The 21,086-nt window shown below is 40.2% G+C and overlaps 1 protein-coding gene across 3 annotated transcripts in view; it reads left to right on the plus strand.

The window, feature by feature from the left end:
• rbm26 (RNA binding motif protein 26) overlaps positions 1–18,160 on the plus strand; it is an 89,940-nt gene extending 71,780 nt beyond the window's left edge. For all 3 annotated transcript variants that reach the window (XM_078545941.1, XM_078545943.1, XM_078545942.1), the window contains exons 19-22: positions 990–1,193; positions 4,511–4,597; positions 9,157–9,270; positions 17,239–18,160. In XM_078545941.1, the coding sequence (XP_078402067.1) occupies positions 990–1,193; positions 4,511–4,597; positions 9,157–9,270; positions 17,239–17,328 (495 nt within the window). In that variant the 3' untranslated portion in view covers positions 17,329–18,160. The remainder of the gene's footprint in view (positions 1–989; positions 1,194–4,510; positions 4,598–9,156; positions 9,271–17,238) is intronic.
• The last annotated feature ends 2,926 nt before the right edge of the window (positions 18,161–21,086 follow it).

Consider the following 21,086-nt stretch of genomic DNA (forward strand, 5'->3'; position numbering starts at 1 on the left):
TCAAGTTTTTTTGCATGTAACGAGTATCTCTGTTACAGCCCTCTGAATTGAAGCTAAGCTTAGGTGAGACCTCACAACGTTTCCCTTAACGTTTTAACCACAACCTCTGCTTGCTTTGCTGGATACAAAACTGTCATTATACTTCTGTTGATCTCAATTATCAGCTTATAGGCGGTCTCAAATCATAACTTGGTGAAACAATAAAAACCAGGGACCTTGCTGCAATAATGGAGGCTTGCAGGAGATGGCAGTATTGTCTACCAGTTTAATATAATCATCAGAAAACCATGTAATGCTTCATTTGTATTGCATATTTTTTGATGGTTTTGCTACATTGCTTAAAGATATGCACTGTAAATCTGCCAAATTGACATTTGAGATCAGAGCCCAGTTTTGAAATGCCTCATTGGTGATGCATAGACGCAACTGGAGAACATTCTTGTAGATTTTTAAACCTCTACCATTTGCTTTTGACATGGATTGGACAGTTTAGCTTTTAGTTTTGTGACACAAGTAATGTGAGCAAATTGTGTTCTGCTGATTTCCCTATTTGTGAATAACTATTGATAAACTTCATTGAAGTGTCATGAAAGTATTTACCTCGCACAAAATGGATAGCATGTCTTGTTCCTTAATTATCTACTTAGTGCATAATTTGAGGCAAAAATGGAGATTAAATTAAGATGAAAAAAATGTTAAGTTTGTGTGTGCGCAAGCAAGTTAAGGTAATTGATGCAAGTCCAACATTCCACTTGTGTCGATATGGAAGATAAATAGTTTTTTGTGATACTTCCCATTTTCAGCTAGCTTAAGCTTTTATTTGCTGCTCCTGTTACCCTCTGAGGAGTTCTTGAACTCCCAACAGCTTTGGAGAGTTTGCTTGTTTACTTAACAGGATTAAGTTTTTCCAATGTAACATAGTTTTCATAACCAAATTAAACCTGCTAAATATGTCTGATCATGTTATGTGTGTCACATTCATGTTACAGGCTGCTAAACGCGGGATCCTTTCCTCTGTTCGTGGAAGAGGGCACCACTCCAGGGGACGAGGTGGACACAGAGGCCGGGGCAGAGGACATCGAGGACGAGGCCGAGGTGTACCTTTTCATTCTGTCGTAGACCATCGCCCAAAATCATTGAATATATCTGGCTTTTCTGAAAGTGACCAAGATGAAGTCCTGCCACATTTTGCAGTAAGCACTTTTGATATCTTTAACTTCAACTTCAGTCAGCATGATAGATGTCGTACTGAGCCACGTTGTTTGATCATGACCAAGAGCGATTAGGAATACCCAATAGGGCATTGAACATGCCTTGATATCACATTAATGAACTGCGCACCCCTTACTGCACCAGTCAGACAATTTTCCTCTTCGAGCCATATTTTACTAAGGTCGGCAAAATGACAGCTGGATTTGAGAAAACTTGTTCGGAATGAAATAGGGGCTGCCAAAACTGATTTCACATAGCCTGCAGGTAGTGGAGACTTATGGCATTCTAGCCTGGATTTGAAACCATGCCTCCAAGGAGATAGGATAATAAGCATAGTGAGAGGGGATGTACTGGAGGGACTGACCACCTTGAAGATGGATAAGTCACCAAGGCCAGATGGATTGTATTCCAGGCTGTTAAAGGAAGCCAGGGAGGAAATAGCGGATGCTCTGAGGATCATTTTCCAATCCTCACTAGACACAGGCGAGGTGACAGAGGTTTGGAGGTCTGCGAACATTGTACCACAATTATAAAGGGTGCGAGGGGAAGACCAAATAATTATAGGCCGGTCAGTCTGACTTCTGTGGTGGACAAATTATTAGAATCAATCCTGAGACAGGATAAACTGTCACTTAGAAAGGAATGGATTAATCAGGGATAGTCAGCATGGTTTTGTTAGGGGAAGGTCATGCCTTAATAATTGAATTAAATTTTTTGAGCAAGTAACAAGGGGGATTAATGAGGGTCGTGCAATGGATGTTGTCTTGTGGATTTTAATAAGGCACTTGATGAGGTGCCACATGGCAAACTGGTCAGAACTGGCTGGAGGCCATGGGGTACAGGGGAATGTAGTGAGTTGGATTCAAAATTGGCTCAGCAACGAGAAACAAAGGGTAATGGTTGATGGATGATTTTCTGAATGGAAAACAGTTTCCAGTGGCATTCCACAGGGCTGAATGTTGGGTCCCTTGCTGTTTGTTGTATATATTAATGAGTTGGACTTAAATGTGGATGGCATGATGGGGAAATTTGCAGATGACTGATGGTGATAAGTATAGCTGTTGTCTCCAGAATGAAATCAATGGTTTGGTTGAGTGGACGGAAAAGTGGCAGATGGAATTCAATCCAGTGAAGTGTGAGGTAATGCATTTGGGGAGGGCAAACAAAGCTAGGGAATGCACAGTAAAGGGGAGGATATTGGGAGAGGCAGAGGAAGTGAGAGACCTTGGAGTGCATGTCCACAGGTCCATGAAGGTGGCAGGACAGGTGGGTAAGGTGGTAAAGAAAGCATATGGAATGCTTTCCTTTATTGGATGAGATATAGAATACGAAAGCAGTGATGTAATGATGGAACTGTATAAAACACTGGTTAGGCCACAGCTGGAATTTTGTGTACAGTTCTGGTCGCCACGTTACAGCAAGGACATAATTGCTCTGGGGAGAGTACAGAGGAGATTTACAAGAATGTTGCCAGGGCTTGAAAATTGCAGCTATGAGGAAAGATTGGATAGGCTGGGGTTATCTTCCTTAGGACAGAGGAGGCTGAGAGATGACCTGATTGAGGTACAGGATTATGAGGGGTCTGGAGAGAGTACTCAGAGATGCCCTGTTTCCCCTAGCAGAGAGGTCAGTTACCAGGGGGCACAGATTTAAGATGATTGGTAAAAGGATTAGAGGGAGCATGAGGAAAAACTTCTTCACCCAGAGGGTGGTGGGTGTTTGGAATTTGCTGCCTGGTTTGGTGTTGGAGGCAGGAACCCTCAACTCATTTAAAAGGCACCTGGATCTGCGCCTAAAGTGCTGTAACCTGCAGGGCTACAGACCAGGTGCTGGAAGGTGGGATTAAAATGGGCAGCTGGTTTTTTAATTCTTTCTCAGCTGGCACAGACACGATGGGCCGAATGGCCTCTTTCTGCGCTATAACTTTTCTATGGTACTATGGCAATGTTTAACCCTCCACACCACTCTGTCCCTCACCTTCATCCAGAAAGAACATGCCCTTGTACTAAGAGGTTCCCTTTTATCTTCTGCGCAAAATTTGTAAAAGGAGACTGGTTTAAAACATTAGTGCCAAGAGAAGGGAACTAGGTGATGACATAAACTTGATCAGCCTCCCTCCATGTAGCTGACTTTTTTTTTGCTAGACGGTGGGTGTCTGTCTCAAATAGGGGCACCCATTTTGGCAGATTTACTGCACTGTCACTCACCTTCACTATATTTGGTTGTGGCAAGTGAGTCAATACAATTAAATTTTAACATTGCTGTGCCAATAATACATGATAGTCAATCTTATTTTACAAATGAAATTTTTGTAGTGTACTCAGTGGATCTCTTAGTGCTGCCACACATGGTATATTATTTATCTCACTTAATTACTTCTGTTAAACGTTTAAAGCAGAATAACACTCATGGCTATGAAGACGGAACATAATGAAATTAATTTTAGTTTCAGTATAATGGAGGCAGCCCATGATAGGCGAATGGCTCCCACGCATTAAACTTGTATGGTTCTGTGGAAAGCGATCAAATGGAACACTTGATAATCTTCACTCTGTCACTGCCCGCAGTTGCCTGGACCCAAGCCCTCGAATCCCCTCCCGAAATCGCTCTACCTTTTTTTCTGTCCTTCCTTTAAAACGCTCCTTAAAATCTCATTCTTTGACTAAGCTTTATTTTTCATCTGCCCTAACATCTCCTTATGTGATTCATTGTCAAATTTTGTTTGGGTAACACTCCTGTGAAGCACCTTGGAGCTTTTTACTACTTTAAAGTGCTATATAAATACAAGCTGTTGTCGTAGAAACCTTCTGTGTCACCTCTACATTCTAAACATCTTATGACAAGCTGCAGTCCTTTTAAGAGTTACTTCTCTGTTCAATTTTGCATTCCCCAGTCAAATGCACTGCAGGCCAACCTTTCTGGCAGGCATTTTCTTTGCCAGTAGCCCAGGAGGCACGCAGGACATGGCACAAAATCCAGTGCGGTCCATGAAATGTGTGCGTACACGCCACAGGTGTGTCTGTGCTGGAACGTGTCAATATTGTCAAGTCTGGGCTAATTAGGATTACGCATTTTCCCCATGTTGTTCAATTCTGTTATTTTTTAATTCCATCGTTCAGGTGCAGTATTTTACAGTGCACAAGGTTCATTTCAAGCTATGTCCAACAGCATTTCAATTTCTAGTGAATACATTTCCTCATTTAATTACCTTCAATAAACAGAAGGCTGAAAACATAACCATAAAAACAATATTTGAAAATTTAATGGTTAAAATATTTTGTTGTATTTCTCTTTTAAGCAATTTGGCGAAATTGAGGATTGTCAGATTGGTGATTGCTCTCGCCATGCAATCATTACTTACAAGACAAGAGCAGAAGCAGAGGCTGTGAGTAAATGGTTTTTTATAATGTAAATACAAGATTACTTCAAGTATTAAAATGAGCTCCAACATCTTTAAACGGATCACTTATTTTATGAATGGGATCCCAGATAGTGAAAGCATTTGCATGGCAATTTAGGGAACTAATCCAATTTCAATAATGCTTAACCTCCTTTCCATTGCGTAGTTCACCATTTGAAGTAAAGTGTTCTGTAGTTTATAGCCATTAAATCAGCTGAACTTTTACAGCCACAGCATCATTTCAGTTTGGAAAAGATGGTGGAAATCATAAACTTGGCATTTTCTCGGTTAGATATCATAATAGTGTGTGTTTGTTAAGATCCGTCAGAATCCGTTGATGGGCCAGTGTGTTTGTGTGTAAACATTTTTATCAGCAAGTTAAGAGTGTTGCTTTGGAGTAGAGGAGGGTGACTTTTTAATTTTTAGAAGAGGTTAGAGTTGTATATGGATGGTTTCTTGAGTCATGGACGTCAATCATTTATTATTGCTTATTTTTTACGTTTCTGTTTGGTTGTATTGTACTGCAGCTAGTGTGTAAGGAGCTGCTTTGTAATACAAAAATACCAATTCTTTGCAAAGTCGAGATCAGTTGTAGTCTGCTAAAAGTGCAGCCTGAGAAATACACAGCTGTGTTTAAATGCAGCTGGAACCCATGAAATTTATTACAAATTTAAATGTGAAAATTCAAAATTTATACCTGGGGACTGTAATATTGTACAATTTATGTAAAAATGTCATTGAAGGTGTAATTGTTTCTACATTTCACATGCTGTAGTTTCAAATTGCACAATAAATCCTATGACTGTGCTAGTTATTCTGGTATGCTGCTAATGCGTTAACGCTGATTTGTTTTCATTTATGTTTTAATTTAAGAATTTGATTTTCACTGGTTGGTTCAATGATTATTCTTACTGCAGATTTTTAATGTTCATTTACAGCTGTATATTTCCTAGTTGCAGCAAAAGACCTCAAAATATGATTTCAGGTTACACGGACTGGTTTTATAAATATGCTATCAGTGTTCAGCTCCCTCATTGGGCAGAAAGGGGCACAGTGTATTTTTTTTTCATTTTTCTCTCTCACTCCTAAAATAACCTCAGTTCATATACATGTATCCACTAAATATTGTGCATTAGCTTAATTTGATATGCTGCCCTTTGCAAATTGGTTTAGTTTATTCTGATGTATCGTTCTGGGAGGGTAGTTGAGCACTAGCTTTTTTAAAATTCCTCTGTTTACTTAATTCAGTTCTCCATAGTAGTGTTACTTATTCAGAAAACAGTGTTCCTCACATGTGATCACCTGCATTTTTAAAAAAAAATAGCATAATACTTCAGTGAATTAAACTGCATCTCCGGTACCATTGTGGATGACTCAGTTTTCTCCAACTGGACACTGGGAAAACTGAAGGCACTGGTTTCAGCCTCTGCTATAAAGCACTCTTATGACTGAATACATTGCTCTCTCTGGTTACTCATTCAGATTGAATCAGATTGCACAAAGCCTTGGCATCCTGTTTGCCCAGAGCTGAGTCTCAAATCGTACATCATACTCAACAAAAAGACCACTTATATCTGCCTCCATTCACTGCTTAAAACTGACTCCTTGCTTTTTTTTATCTGTAAAATCATTTTTTGAATGCATTTTTTTGCTCTTTTCCCAACTTCTACTCTCAATATTAACCCAGCTTTTCCATAATTCTTGTCTGTCGTCCCCATGTTTCTTGTCCCACGTTCAATTAAAAAATCTTTCCTTCAAATCACTCCACAACCTCATCCTATTATACCTCTACACATTTTACTCTTGTATCTCTTCCTGCACTCTGTTTCCAACTCTGTCTTTCTATGTCTTTGACCACTGCTGGTGAGAGAGTTTTCAGCCATCTTGGCATTAATCTGGAGCTACATGTAAACTCTGCTGTCTTGTCTTTTTTTTAAAAATGCCTTCTCAAAATGTAGCTTTTGGTCACTTTAAGTCATCTGTTGTAAAGTGGTGTTACTTCCTTTATTCCATTTTTCTTTTTTCTTCTCCCTCCATCATCTTCCTCAAATACCCTTCTGCAAAACACTTCAGGAAATTATGTTAAAAACATTATATGAATGCAAGCTGATGTGTTGTGGATAATTGGTGCCCATTTTCTTTTTGTCTTTCGGGCTCAAGTTTCAGTTCCAATTTGTAGTTTCTGTTATGTTATAATACCTAATAGGATTTGTATCTGTTGAAGGAAGATCTTTTTTAAACTGACACTATGTGTAACTTTGACACATGTGAGTGTTACTGTTCAAAGTTTTGACAGAGAAATAAAAGATGCATCAGGACCCAGAGGACGAATGTACAAATAGAACTAAATAGTGGGGTGTGGAAAGCATGAATAATCTGGCTGGCAGAGAAGGCTTCATTGACATGGGAGTGTGATGAGAGACGAGCCCTCTAGCCAGCCATGCCTGAGTAAGAGGATCCTCACCCTAAGCATCAACCCACAAACCCACAACCAGACTTGGTAACGCAGCCACAACCATATTGCCAGCATCTGTTGTGGGGGAGAAAGTGGAAGCCGTGGTCAATGACTAAAGTTGATCAAGTAAATGTTAAGGCTAGAATGCTGTGAAATACTTAGTGGAAAGAAAAAGGAGATAGAGTTTTCACTAGGGTACTCGAGTAGTGTGGCCCAAAATCTGCCCAACTAATGCAGAAAAATCAAGGAATTTCAGGCACAAATTATGTCCAGTTCAAATTGAGTTTCTGTAATCTTAGGCCCTGGCTTAAAAAAAAGAGGAATTTGGCCCCATCCCTGTATCAGGCCATGCCCCCCTGGCCACCCCACCCCACCTTCCACCCTTCCTCCAATTAGTCTTGTCAAGTTTTCCCCTTACTGCATTCATTTGTGGGTTTTCGAGGGGCCTTCTAAAATTAAGCTTTTTGTTAGGTGCGGGAGCTTTTCAATATTACACGTTTTAATTTATGAAGAAATTGACTACGCCAATGAAACTAGTAAATGGCTTATAAGTCATTTTTAAGTTATTTAAATTTGGGTTATTTGTTAGTTGAAGACTAGATTAAAATGCCTTTTTTTGTTGGTTACCCATGTTCAGCTGCATTAAAGCTGAATCAGTTTACCACTCAAATATATCAAGGAATATGTTGGAATGAAAAATAATTACGTTCTGCCTGATTGGCCCATGGAAGATTTTACTTTTGGTGATATGCAAATGAATTTGAGCAGATATGTGCACAAAAACATTCAATTCCGAAAATTGCTGCAATTTGCACCTGAATGTCTGACTGCACCCAAAGCAGAAACTCTGCCCCAAGGCATTCTTCCTTGAATTGTGCTAAGCTATATTGCAGCACTATAGGAAACCAATGACTGAGAGGTGGGAGTCAGTCAGATAATTGAAGTAGAAGTAACAACTTCAGACATTATCCACAGCTCCCATTTTCTTTCAGATAGCAGGCGTTGGTAATGTGGGTTGAGTGCATTAGTGCTTCCAGCATTTGGGGGAACATTGTGGGCCGGTGCTTGGGGTTTGATTTTCTCCTGTGAAGTATATAACCAGCGAATTGGTTGGACCCCTGATGCCACTTGCCTTTTTCTACTGTAGCTGGTCCTTAGTAAGAAGGCATTCAACTTAAAAGAAGCCAACATTTAAAAGCAATACAGGCCGAACCTAGAGCTAGGAGTTTCAGAGGGAAGGTGTGGGTTCACCTACCTAAGCTAATGAAATCTCAGGTCACTGTAGCCTTCTCCACTTTATCAGGTTTTACATGCTTCAGCCTCCCTTTTCGACCCCACCCCCCCCAAAAAAAAAATCATTCCCAGCCTCGCCACCCCTGGCTGTTTTGCTGTAACTATTCGCAGATCCTCTGGGTCTTGAAAAATAATTTATTTCTCTAATTTCTCTCTTATCAGACCATTATCAGTTCTGTCATTAATCATCTCCTGTCCTGCACTTAATCACAGGCTTTCTCTTGCTCCCTTTCCCTGGCGCTGTTCTTTCTTACAAGTTGTTCATCTGTAACATCTTGCAGATCTAAAGAAAGATTGTTGACCTGAAACATTAACACTACCTTCCTGTCACCACAGACGATGCCGTATTTGCAGTGTTTTTGTTCTCTCCACCCCCCCCCCCCCCCCCCCCCCCTCCAATCTTTGCAAGTTTTGTTTGTATTTAGATGCCCAGAACAGTAAAACATTTTTTTCAGATAAGTTTTCCTCTTCTCGTACCAACTGCTCCCTCGCAACAACTTTTATTGGCATTGAATTTTTGTAGTAATCTAGTGAAACTTGGCTTGTAATACTGTAGATGGTTAGAGTGTTGAACAGTTTACTATAGACGTGTATTGTGCAATATGCTTTGCATGTTTAATCAGTATGCCGTTTAGTTAGGCTGTCCTCATTCTTGATATTTTGAAGACCCAAGTTAACTTGGAATGTTTATTCGAAGATCATGTTATATAAACTGTACCATTGAAATTATTGATCTAGCCTCTTGAAGTAGTTTTTGTTCAGGATATGATTTTTCTCTGTTAAATATGGATTTTAGGCTGCTTTACATGGGATTCGTTTCAAAGGGCAAGACCTTCAACTTGCATGGTTCAAGCCTGGAGCTACCACCACAGCTGCTGAACCTGAGGATGTGGAGGCAGATGAAGAGGAGGTACGTGTTCTATTGAAATAATTCTACTTTCAGTTTTGGAGACAATGTTGTCAATTTGCTGTTTTCTGAAAATTCCATACTTAGTGAGGGTGAGCTGCAAGTAAAATTCAGAACACTGCTGCATGACAATGGTGCGCTGAGCTGTTTCATAATGCATGTACTAAGCCAACTCGCATTCTGATTTTGGCTTTTCTTTTTGCTGCAATCCAAGAATTCAGTTTACTTTAGCAGCTAGTTTGTTCTTGAATAGACATTTTTAAGCATAAAATAAATATTTTTAAGTTTCTTATCCATTTATACCATTAGTGCACTTCTTCATTATGAGCTTCAGTTAGACTTGTGCAACAGTTTGTCATTGTTGCTTTGAACAAAATCTCTCATCAATTGCCCTACAGCACTCATGTGCAGGTTAGAAACTGGATTCATAAGTTCTTGCTGCTGTACCTTTCCAGTAATTGCCTTTTACTAGTGCATGCATTGTTTACCCATGTTGCACAACTTCTTACATTGAAAGGATTTTTGAATAGAATTTGTCATGCACATTTGAAAAGCTGGAAAGTGATTCTGTCTACATTAATTGTGAGGTCTCAAGTCGTTTTTGTGTTCAGCACACAAGTAACAGGCATTCATTTCCTAATTGTGCAAGGCATTACACTCTGTCTGTTGTCAGAGTTGGAATCATGTTATGTATCAACTCCTGGGATTGAGGATTAGTTGGTAGCTGATGCAACTCTGGCTACAACTCTGATTTCTAATAACCAATGTCATCTGTTATTGCTATGGCCTGACTCAGATATGTTTTAGGAACATAGAATCACAGAATAATAGAAACATATAATTGGCCCCCTTCTGTGTTGTAACATTTAGCCCATTGTGCCCATGTCAGCTCTCTGCAAGAACAACTCTCAACCTCACTGCCCAACCTTTTTCCTTTAGCCCTGCAAATTTTTCTCTTTAGATATTTATCTGATTCTTTCTTGAAACCTTCAATTGAATCTGCGTCCTCCACACCCTCAGGCAGTGCATTCCAGATCCTAACCACTTTCTATGCAAGAAAGTATTTCCTCATGCCCTTATTGCTTCTTTTGCCAATAGTCTGAAATAGGTGAGGTGTGGCTCTAAAACCTTCTGCAAACAGGAATGGTTTCTTCTATTGACTGTGCCCAGACTCTTCATGATTTTGAAGGCCCTGTCAAATCCCCTCTTAATCTTCTCTACTCCGAGGAGGGATCTCCAATCTGTCCATGTAACTGAAGTTTCTCACCCCCTGGAACTATTCTCATGAACCTTTTCTGCACTTCTCTAATCGCTTCATCCTTCCTAAAATGTGGCGCCCAGAACTGGACACAACTCCCCAGTTGAGGTTTTTACAGGTTTATCTCTATTTGTTGGATGCAACACTACCTGTACATGTCCTGATTCTTCTTGGCCAAAGTTTGTCACTAGATGTCACCACTTGTAATCCTTCTTTAGGTTTTAATAGGGGATTATGCCCTGTTAATGCAGAAATCAGAGCTCTGGGTTCAGTCAGTGAGCCAACATATCAGCAGCTGCTGTTCCTTGGTTTCAATCCTCTGAATCCTGCCATGTTCAGGGCAATACCCTGAACCACTTTGGAGATTTACATCAAAAGTTCCTTATCAGCCCTCTTCTGTATGCGTGACACTGCACTGAAATGGCACAGGAAAGTCAAGAAGCTGTTCTTCGCACCAGTCAGAGCTAACCTGTTGCCAAACCCCTGCTGCTATAAAGAATGACCTCTTTATTTGAGCTCTTGCAATATTATTAATAACTGACATTCCAGCGCACTATTATGAGTTATACAAAGTAACTGAAAAAACAGACTGTCTTCTCCATCAAGTCTCTGCTGGTTTTTCTCCTGGTGAACTACATAGTCTAGAGCAGTACAAATGTAATATATGCAGTTTAGGGCAGCTAAGTCCAATGTTGTATTTACACTCTCAATTCTGTGCCTTAAAATAGTCAGATCCCTTGATTTTCTGTGTTTATCTGGGCAGTGTGGTTTTCAAAATCAGGTTCCTGTGTCTTCTGTTGGTTCAGTACCTTTGTCTTTATCTGTATGTATCTATTTAGCAATAGACATCAGAAACCAGAGATTTATGCTTTTCTTGCCTGTGCCTCTGTTCTTTCTGTCATCACTCTGAATTTTGTGAATTTCTTTTTTCTTTGACAAATTAATTTCCTTAATCTTGAATGATGAAGAAAGGTATATATGAACAGGTCCTGTTAAACTGTTATTAGGGGGATTGAATACGAATAGATGGCATGCATGTGTGAAAGCATATTTTTAGTGTTGCCATTTCCTGTGGTGCAAAATACCCTTTTTTCCACATTAACAATGTTCAACGAAAGCTATCAAGAGAAAGTTAAGATGATTTTTCATATCTGTAAAATGCTTTGGGGCTTGATTCCTGAACATGACTAGATAAAATGCTGTTTTTGGCAAAGCACTTTCCATTATTGCCTGCCAGCTTTTTCAGCAAGCAGCAATTTTGGGTGAATTACATCAGACTATAATAGTACAAAAGAAAGCTCATGTCAGTCAGTTACTATTATTGCCTGTGAAATACTGCCAGTAAAGTGCATGTAGTAAGTGTATAGAGAGGGTGAGAACATTCTGGAACAGTACCTCAGATTGATAGACTTTAAAAGTAGTCAGTTTTACTTATAATAGTAGCAACTTAAACAGACAAACTGTTTTAGTAGTAGATCACAGATCTCTTCAATTCACACACACAAATCTTCATTGTCATGGCGTTGTTGCCAGTCTTTTTTTTTAATATCCTCTTCATCTCCATTTCTTTTCTCCCTTCCCCTACCACCCCCTGCTCAGTCTCCTTTCCCTCTCTTTAGTCTGTTTGCTGAGCATTTCTTGAATTCTCACATCAGCCTGATGCAAATTTGATGCACTGTCACACATCACATTGTGTAAACCTGTCCCACCTGTGACACTTCGCTCTCTCTAACGTTGAGAACACCCGTCACTCTGTCCCCCCACCCCGTCCGTTTCAAGCTAATCTTTTTCATCATGTGACTCACTTCGTTTGCTCAATCCCCTTCCTATCGTCCTGCCCTTCAAAGACTGCTTACTTCCTTTGACCCTGCCTGTCTGCCTGCTTTCATCCGGTGCTGCCAAAACTCTTAATCTGTTTTTGTCACTACTAGACATTAATTGCTCTAACTTATTCCTAGTTAGCCTCCTATCTTAGCTTCAAAATTTCCATTGTAGAGGAAGATGGGGAGCTATTGGGAACTAAGCAGGCAATGGCATTAGTTTTTGATTGCTCTAGCAACAAGCTACCACAGACATGACTCTGTGAATGGCTGTCATTTGTGCTATATGAGTCTAAAGCTAAACTTTTCAGAATTCTGTCTTGCACCAAGCCCCATTACCTCTAAACTCACTGAATTACATTTCCTGGCTGATGTACAACAAATTGAACTTAAACTTCATATTATCCTTCAATCTGTCACCACTTTTATCCTGTCTTACCTAAGCAAACCACCTAAATTTTATTTCTGCACTCTAATCATCCATCTTAGGCATTCTGTTCATTTTCTGCTCTGCCTCTCCACTTAACCAAACTTTTACTCATCTTTCCTCATGATAATTAAATGATTGTCCCATTTTTGTTATTTTTTTTCCTTCTGCAAACTACTTCAGGAAGCTATTCCCTAACCATTCAATATTTATATAGATAGTTTAATTACAAGTTAGTGATGTTTCCCTGGCCCAATTGTTTCATTTTCCCTCCCATCTTTGTTACTTTTGTTAACTTCCCTGTGCTCTTATCTGCTGATGAGTGAGTAAGAGTTAAAACAAGTTGAAAAGCAGACACACAATGGGAGATATACAGTCCACAGAGAAGGCTTGCAGTGGAGAAACTTATCAAGAGTGACAATTAGAGAGAAGCACAGCAATAATTTGCATTTATACAGCACCTTTTAACGTAGCAAATCTTTAGCCTAGAAAACTTCCCAATTGTTTAACAAGAGCATTATCAATAAAAAATTGACATTGAGCAACAAAAGTTTGGTTGGAAAGGTGGGTGTTAAGCATTGTAAAAGAGGGTTGAGGTAGAGGGGTGTTTTTGGAAGCTAATCAGTGTTACGAGCGTTCAAAGGAGGGTAAAAGGGATGAAAGTAGAATGTGACAAGCAAAGGGCTGGTTGAGCAAGTGTTTTAATGTTGAATTGTGAGCATCAATTCCTTAAATGATTAACCAGTTAATACCAATAAAAGTATTTTTATGTAAATTTTGGTGAAGTACATGGAGTATAATAAATTAACATGGACCTTGTATAAGCCAGATCATCGAACATCACCATTTGTTCTCTGCCTATCAATCAGGTTTTGGATGCTAACAATATCTCAGTTTTGTTTTTGTGATGAAACCAGCTGTCTAGTTAGCAGTAAACAGAAACAGAAAATGCTGGAAAATCTCAGGTCTAACAGCATCTGTGGAGGGAAAAATTTGTGTCCTTATGATTCTTCTTCAGAGCTAAAGTATCTAGTTAGCAGTGCTTGTTGACGGCAACATCGGCATCTGTTGGCCATTGTTTGTACCTGAATCAAACTTGATTTTCTAGGCTACGTATATTGCTTTAAGGATTCTTGATTTTGCCAATATTCAAGATACTCATATCTCCATAACTTGCAACGGTCAGGGGCCTGCTTATTGTTCCACCTAGGGTATTTGGGACAGGCAAGGTTGTTAGTTTTGCGAGCACACGATGCTGTTGGGAAAGAATTGAAGAAAATAGTGGTATCAAGATGTTGGGCATGTTGCCTGTATAAGTTGGTCCAAGTTGAGTGGCATGCCTGAGGTGGTGGCCGCGGCTAGAGCTATGTGTCCCGCGAGGTGTCGAAGCAGTTGCTGACTAAAGTCACAAAGAAGCCACCCAAGAAGTGGAGGAAATCTGACAAGCAGAGCTATTCCACTTACACGTACAGGGTGCTGACCCAGGTCCACCCTTCCATCAGGATCTCGTCCAAGGCCATGAGTGTCATGAACTCATTCGTTGTCGACATTTTCGACTGCATCGCCTCCGAGGTCTCACACGTCATTCATTACAACAACAAGCGTCACACCATCTCTGCCAGGGAGATCCAGAGCGCCGTCTGCCTCGTGCTGCCAGGAGAACTGGTCAGCCACACCATCTCCAAAGGCACAAAAGTGGTCACCAATTACACCAACTCCATTTAGGTCGACCATTCTAAAGTTTTTAATTCATATTCAGTTAAAATAAAGCATTTGTGCATAGTACTTAGGAGCACTTTAAACACTAAACAAAAACCTGTGGCACAAAATACTGAGTTTTAAAATCAGAAGGCCAGTTCCAGTATCAGCATGAGTCTTGTTGCAGTATGTTCGGTGGGTGAAACTGATCAAATCCCAAGAAGAGTTCTTCTCATGCAAGTCTCCAAATTTGACGAAACCTGTGGATTACCAGTGTGTTCAGTTTTGCTGAGGTTGCAACCACTGTCAGTATTTGGCTCTTGAAATCTTCAGCTGTGTCATTGGTAGTGCATTAAACTCTTGAGTTACTGCTTATAAAATAAATTGTGAGCCTTGTATAATTAGACATTTTGCGATCCTGTGCTTATTTTGAGGAAGGAAATCAACTTGCTACATAAAAATTGTGTTCTAACATTTACCTATTTTTGCATTCAGTTTAATTTCTGTACTTCACTAGAATTTTTAATTGCTTAACATGGAGGAGTTGCTAAGCCTGAGTGAGTGATGATTTACTAACCTATTGCTGCTTGTTTCTTTCAATTGTGCTAATTCATCTTCTCCTTGTCAGCCTTTGTGATGATTCCAAGTCAGTTTCCATGCATGATCATTGATGCCCATTGTGTGAATCAAAATATTTAGCAGGATATGCAACTGAAGTAGACAAAAGATCTTGAATACCACCTCCCAAAATCTCTCCTGCAATTTTGTTTTTAGATCTTTCCAAACTGCCTTCTGCCTCTTCCACAGAACCAAAATGGCCTTAGCCAAAGTCAGTGACAACAGAAGGATGTAGTCTATTATCTATCCATCACATCATTACAGCCTTTGACATGCATGATTAGTTCCTTGAAGAACCTTTTACTGCCGTTTTTGTTTGCACTTCAGCCCCACGCCCCTGATCTACGGGCACCCTGTGTGGAGGGGGACCGGGAGGGAGGAGGACCTCCCCGTGAACCTGCTCCTGGGCCTGGCCAAGTTGGCCATTAACAGGTCAAGGCAATGGGCGATCAAGAGGCTCATCTGACCCGACTGTCTGCCCCCTTCCGTGGTTATGTTCATGGCCGGATGCCCCTGGAGAGGGAGCACGCAGTGTCTGCCGGCACCGTTGAGGCCTTCCGTGCTCGGTGGGGACTGGGGTGTTTTATCGACCCCTTTAATCACATTTTGATTTAATGTTGGTATGTTTCCATTGCATTTTGTCTTTTGTTTTTGCAGTTTCCCTTTAAGGGGCTGCCTTTTACTTTGTCCCTTGATTTGTAACAAAAGAGTTATATCAGATCTTCCAGTGCCTGTACTCCATTATCCAACTTAATGGGACTGCCCTAACTTGGTTCCACTCTTAAGCATCCAAACATCAGCAGACTATATGGACCAATGTTTCTTTTCCTACTCCACACTGTCATTATGTGAGGACTCATTCTTACTCCACATCCCTCCGCTCTACACACTGTCCCTTGGCAGTAGCATCTATAGGCATGGAATCAATTTCTGCATGTCTCCGATGACACTCTATCTCATCCTCATCTCTTGATCACTCCAGTGTTGTGAGACTGCTCACCCGCCATCCAAGTCTCAGGTGAGCTGTCATGTTTTGCTCCAACCATGGGTTTCCTTTTAAATCCCCAATTAGCTCAGTTTTGCTAGGGCTCGTTGGTACCATATGGAATTGATTGCTATCTTAATGTTGCTAGCTGCTGTCAGTTTAGTGGCATGTCATTGTTTTAGACTGTTTCTTGTGTCCTTACGGATCTCATGAATTAAAACAAGAATACAGTTCTTGTGTGTTTAAATGATTGCATTAACTAGTATTTAGACAGTGGAACCAAATTTAACTGAAAACCTAATTCTGTATAAAATGGAGCTGTTACCATGTTTATTTCAGGAAGAGCCAATAGTAATTTTTAGAAATGGATTTAATTCAGTTTAAAAGAGGCTGTTGCATTATGATCTTTGCAAAAAAAATAAATATCTGTTGCATCAAGTAAACCATGCAAGCTTCAGACTGCAACAGTTTCTACATTAACAAACCACTTGTTTTTGCAGGATCTAATTGAAATGTCAGGCATCTGTCAGATGGTTCAATATTTGGCCATATTCCTTTTAAATGAAGCTAGCATAACCTTTGAGAACCACAGTACTGTTGCACAAGATAATGAATTATTTAAAAAAAATCTTTGATTCACAGTACAGACAATTACTTCAATTTAGCCTGAGCATGGTGAATGTAGTTATGTGCCTGGCATATGAACTGTTCCATATTTTTGTTGATATATAAACCAAAACTCCTCCTCAGTAACAAAGGGAGCAGTTTGACAGACTGGTTTGATTTGCCTGTGGAGATTAGCTTCCAATGTTTTAGTTCCTTTTGAAATCAAATACCACCAATATCTCATACAGCTGAAATACCATAGCCTCACTATTAAGATATTTTTTTGGCAGGGAGGTGGGGGCGCAATGGTTGTGGGGTTTGGGATTTTGACCCAGGAATGACTGTTGTTTTAATGTGTAATTTGGAGGGAAACTTTGAGGTGATTGTAAATGAAGAGCAGTCCATCACACTCCTGACCTGTGCCTTTTAGTTGTCAGAGAGCTCACAAAAGTGGTGATGTATATTAATTACACAGTGCATTTCAGTTGTTATTGAAGTTCATTGGTATCTAATCTTCTAAAGAAACTCACTCTATTTTAATGGGAGAATTTCTACTTAGTTTCAGGAGGAGTCTTTGATTGATGACTTATTGCTCCAAGATGACGACGATGAAGAAGATGATAATGAATCGCGTTCATGGCGAAGATGATCGGAGAGCGACCAATGTTTACTTACAGAAAGCTATGCTGTCTGCATTCTAAATCATAATGTGATTTGTTTTTTTAAATAACTAATGTACTAAAGATTGTAGTGAATTGCCTGTATTAGTCCAGAAGCACTGTTTGGGGTAGAGGGTTAGCCCTGCAATGAGTTGCTACTGTACCCATATGGAAGAAGTGAAATGAAATTACGGCTTTAGTTCAACAGGAGGCATGTATGTAATTCATTTTTTAAAATTCATTTTGTGAAACTTGGTATATAAATGTTCATTGAACTTTGGCCTAAAAGAGAGATACCAAGATTTTACATGTAATTTACCGATTTGGTCATATGATCTGACCAGACTAAGAAAATTTCAATGTAACTATTATAAATGGTTCCATGTTGTTATGGAATGAAGGTTGACATTGAATCTCTTTATGGATGTTTTGAAAAACTGAGACATTCTAAGCTTTGTGATAAAGCAGAGAATTTGGGAAGTACTGAAAAGTGCTCTTGTTTGTTAAAAGTTATGTATACCTTTATTTTGCATAGTTTGCTTTAGGCTTTACTATGTATTAGCCTTGGTTTTCTTCTGTTCGATTTATGTGTATTTTACTTGAGGGTTGATTTTAAACATTCATTGTACAACAGCTCTGTCAAAGTCTTTTTGACTTTTGAGACATGTTTAAAAAAAAATAAAGAAATGGAATGGTCTAATATATATTAAAAAAAAAAGAAAAGAAAAACGTATGTAATATAAAAGAGAATTGGTTACGTGTAAAAACAAAAAGACAGACCATTCCAAATCCCCACCAAAATAAATCACAAAAGAGCTTTAACCAATTCTGCATTTTCATTAACTTCTGAAAAGTTTCCTTTGCAGCAAAGGGATGATGGTAAGTAAATTCTACTGCATTATGCACATTATTTTTAGATGTTGCAGTTTGCAGCTTTATCTGTTTCAGGATTCATCTAATGTTGGCTTCCAATCAATGACGATGGGCCAAATCTTCTTGTCTCTGGATCATCGGAGATCAGGCGTATGACTGAGTTGCGCATCGGGACACTGGAACTCCTGGCACATGGACCTACGTGGGAATTGCCCAGGAAGTTTCAACTTTGAATGGACAATTCCCCTGCTCCCGGGACCCTCCGCAAATGTCTCCGACTCTGCGTTAAGAGTCTGAGATTTGGGACAGTTCCGCGTTACTTATCTGAATGTTTACCTAGGAAATGTTTGTTAGATTAAAACCGAGTCTAACATGCGGGTAACTACAAAAGCAACTCCCCAGTCACACATCACCTAACTACTCCCTGCCGCAACTCCCCTGACCTGACCACATCTCAGCTGAGCACCCACACAACTATCCCACTCGACCCAACCACCTACCTGACTCTCTCCCCACCCACCTGGCTACTCCACCGACCTGACTACCACCCCCCACCTGAACATCCGCCCAACCAGCCCCGCAACCCGACTAACCCCAACCACCGGACAACATTCCCAACCACCCACTATCTCTTCTTTCCCTGCCCCTCACCCACATTCAAACTGGATATTTAAACTTACCATACAGCAGCTAGTGCTATTAAAAAGGGGGCATGTCTTCTGCACTGATTCTTTTCTCAGGTCTCTACATAGGCCCCTGTGTTGAGCGAATTCTTCAGGATGCTGCACCAGAAGCTAGACCCTTTTAAATGTAACCAGGTAAGTGCACGGTTTTCTGACTGATCAGTGTCGGGCGCAGCGGTTCCAACGCTGATCAGAAAATTTGGGCCTGTGCTTTAATTGTTTGTGTCACTTCAAATAGTAATGAGTGATTATTAACCTGGTATGTTGCCAAACTTTGATAGCCCTGCCTTTAACTCCTTGTTAAAACTTAGCAGCTTTCTTTTTAATTTAGGATATCTTAATGGATTTCTTAATTTCTAATAAGTTATTCCTTGGGTTTTACCTATGGTTACCAGCTGCAATGAGCAGATTCTCATTTAATGTAACAGCACTAATGCAAATACAGAAAATGTCAAATCTGTATCTCCAAATATCTTGAACATTTAAGTTTTCTATTTAAGGAGTATTGGACGAAGAGTGAGGTATGCCATATAGCGCCTTGAAAGTGTATAAAATAAAAACACAAAATGCTGCAAATGCATAGTGGGTCTGACAGATGCCACCTTTTCATTAGAAAATCATTGGAAACATTATATCAGGCCCACTTAAGGGAAGGATATCTGCAATGTTGGTCCTGGCAGAAATATAGGTAGTAACACAAATAAAAGACACTTTGATACGCATAGATGGGGTTATTTCTTTCTCGCCTTACCACTGTTCAGGAAGGCCTATTTTCTACTATGCTACTTGTTCATAATAGTAGCCACCCAATTGGCTGGATTGGGGGAAATTATCAACCAGTTTTCAGCTTCCATTTTTTATTTCACTTAACTTCCCATCCTGGGTGTTTTATAAGCACTGCTATCCTCTGCCATTTTGTGCTCCCACGTCCTTTTTGTTTTGCATATGTCCATTGGAGCACTTCCATGAGTGTTGGTCCTTCCTCTTGCTGAGGAACCTTAAACTTGTGTACTACCATGTTTCTGGATTTGCCGTTGTTGCCATATGGGTGAGATTCAAAGTGAAGTGCTACATGAAGCCTTTGCAGAGGTTATACTTTTTCTGCACCTTGGAAATTAACAAATAAGTAATTATTTTAAATAGAAAGTAGTTGCAATACACCTTAAATGAGCAGATTGTTGTCTCGTTAATAAAAGGTATGGCATGCTGCATCAGTCTTACATTTCCAATTCCAATTCCCTGAATTGACAATCTGCTTTGCTGGTTTAACCATTGCAGCTGAGTAAGGAGGGGGAAGCCATACAGCTATGATCAGAAATGAAGGGATGATTAGATCCACTGTACTTGCTACTCAATCCCAGGTAATTGATCAAGGGGACTGGCAAAATTGTATATTTTGTACAAATTGAAGTGGATCACAAGCTAGGGAAGAGAAACTTAATTTCTTCATTCACGAGATGTGAGCATTACTTGTGAGGCCACCACCATTTAGTGTCGTAGTTACCATACAATAGATCCATAGGGCAGAATTTTCCCCCCATCGGTGGTGGGGGGGGAGGAGGTTGTGCGGGAGCGGGCACGAACCTGATCGGCACCCACGATCAGGTCTGTGCCGCCGTTTTACATGGGCGAGCCAATTAAGGCCCGCTCAGCGTGACGCACACCCGGAACCGCTGAACGCTCCCTGTGCAGGCGGGGGGTATTGCCGGAGTCAGGGCCTGCGCTCTTTCGCGCATGTGCGCAAAAGAGCGCAGAAATCTTCCTGAGGCACGGAGGTGCCTCGGTGAGTTTAAAGTTTTTAAAAGCTAAATAAAGGAAAGAAAATATTTTAAGATATGCCCCCTCGTGACAGTGTCACATGAGCTGGGACATGTCAAGGAACATTAATAAAAAACTTAATTTAATTTAATCCCGCCTGTGGATAAAGTTCCATGAAAAATGCAAAGGTCGCCTGCCCCCCACCAATCTTAAGGTTGGACGGGCAGCTCATTTAACTATTTTAATTAGTTTTTAATAGGCCCTTGACAATTCAGCAGCTGAGTCAGCTATGCGCCCGCCGAACTGGAAATCTAAATGACAGTGACATAGGGACGCATGCCCGACGTCACCGCGCGTCACTTTATGCATTGGCGAATGGGCCCCGCCCCTACTCGCAAACCTGAAAATTCTGCCCATAGTTATCTTTGGAAAGG

The sequence above is a fragment of the Cetorhinus maximus genome, chromosome 7 (assembly GCF_964194155.1).
Source record: "Cetorhinus maximus chromosome 7, sCetMax3.hap1.1, whole genome shotgun sequence".
In the NCBI taxonomy this organism is placed as follows: Eukaryota; Metazoa; Chordata; class Chondrichthyes; order Lamniformes; family Cetorhinidae; genus Cetorhinus; species Cetorhinus maximus.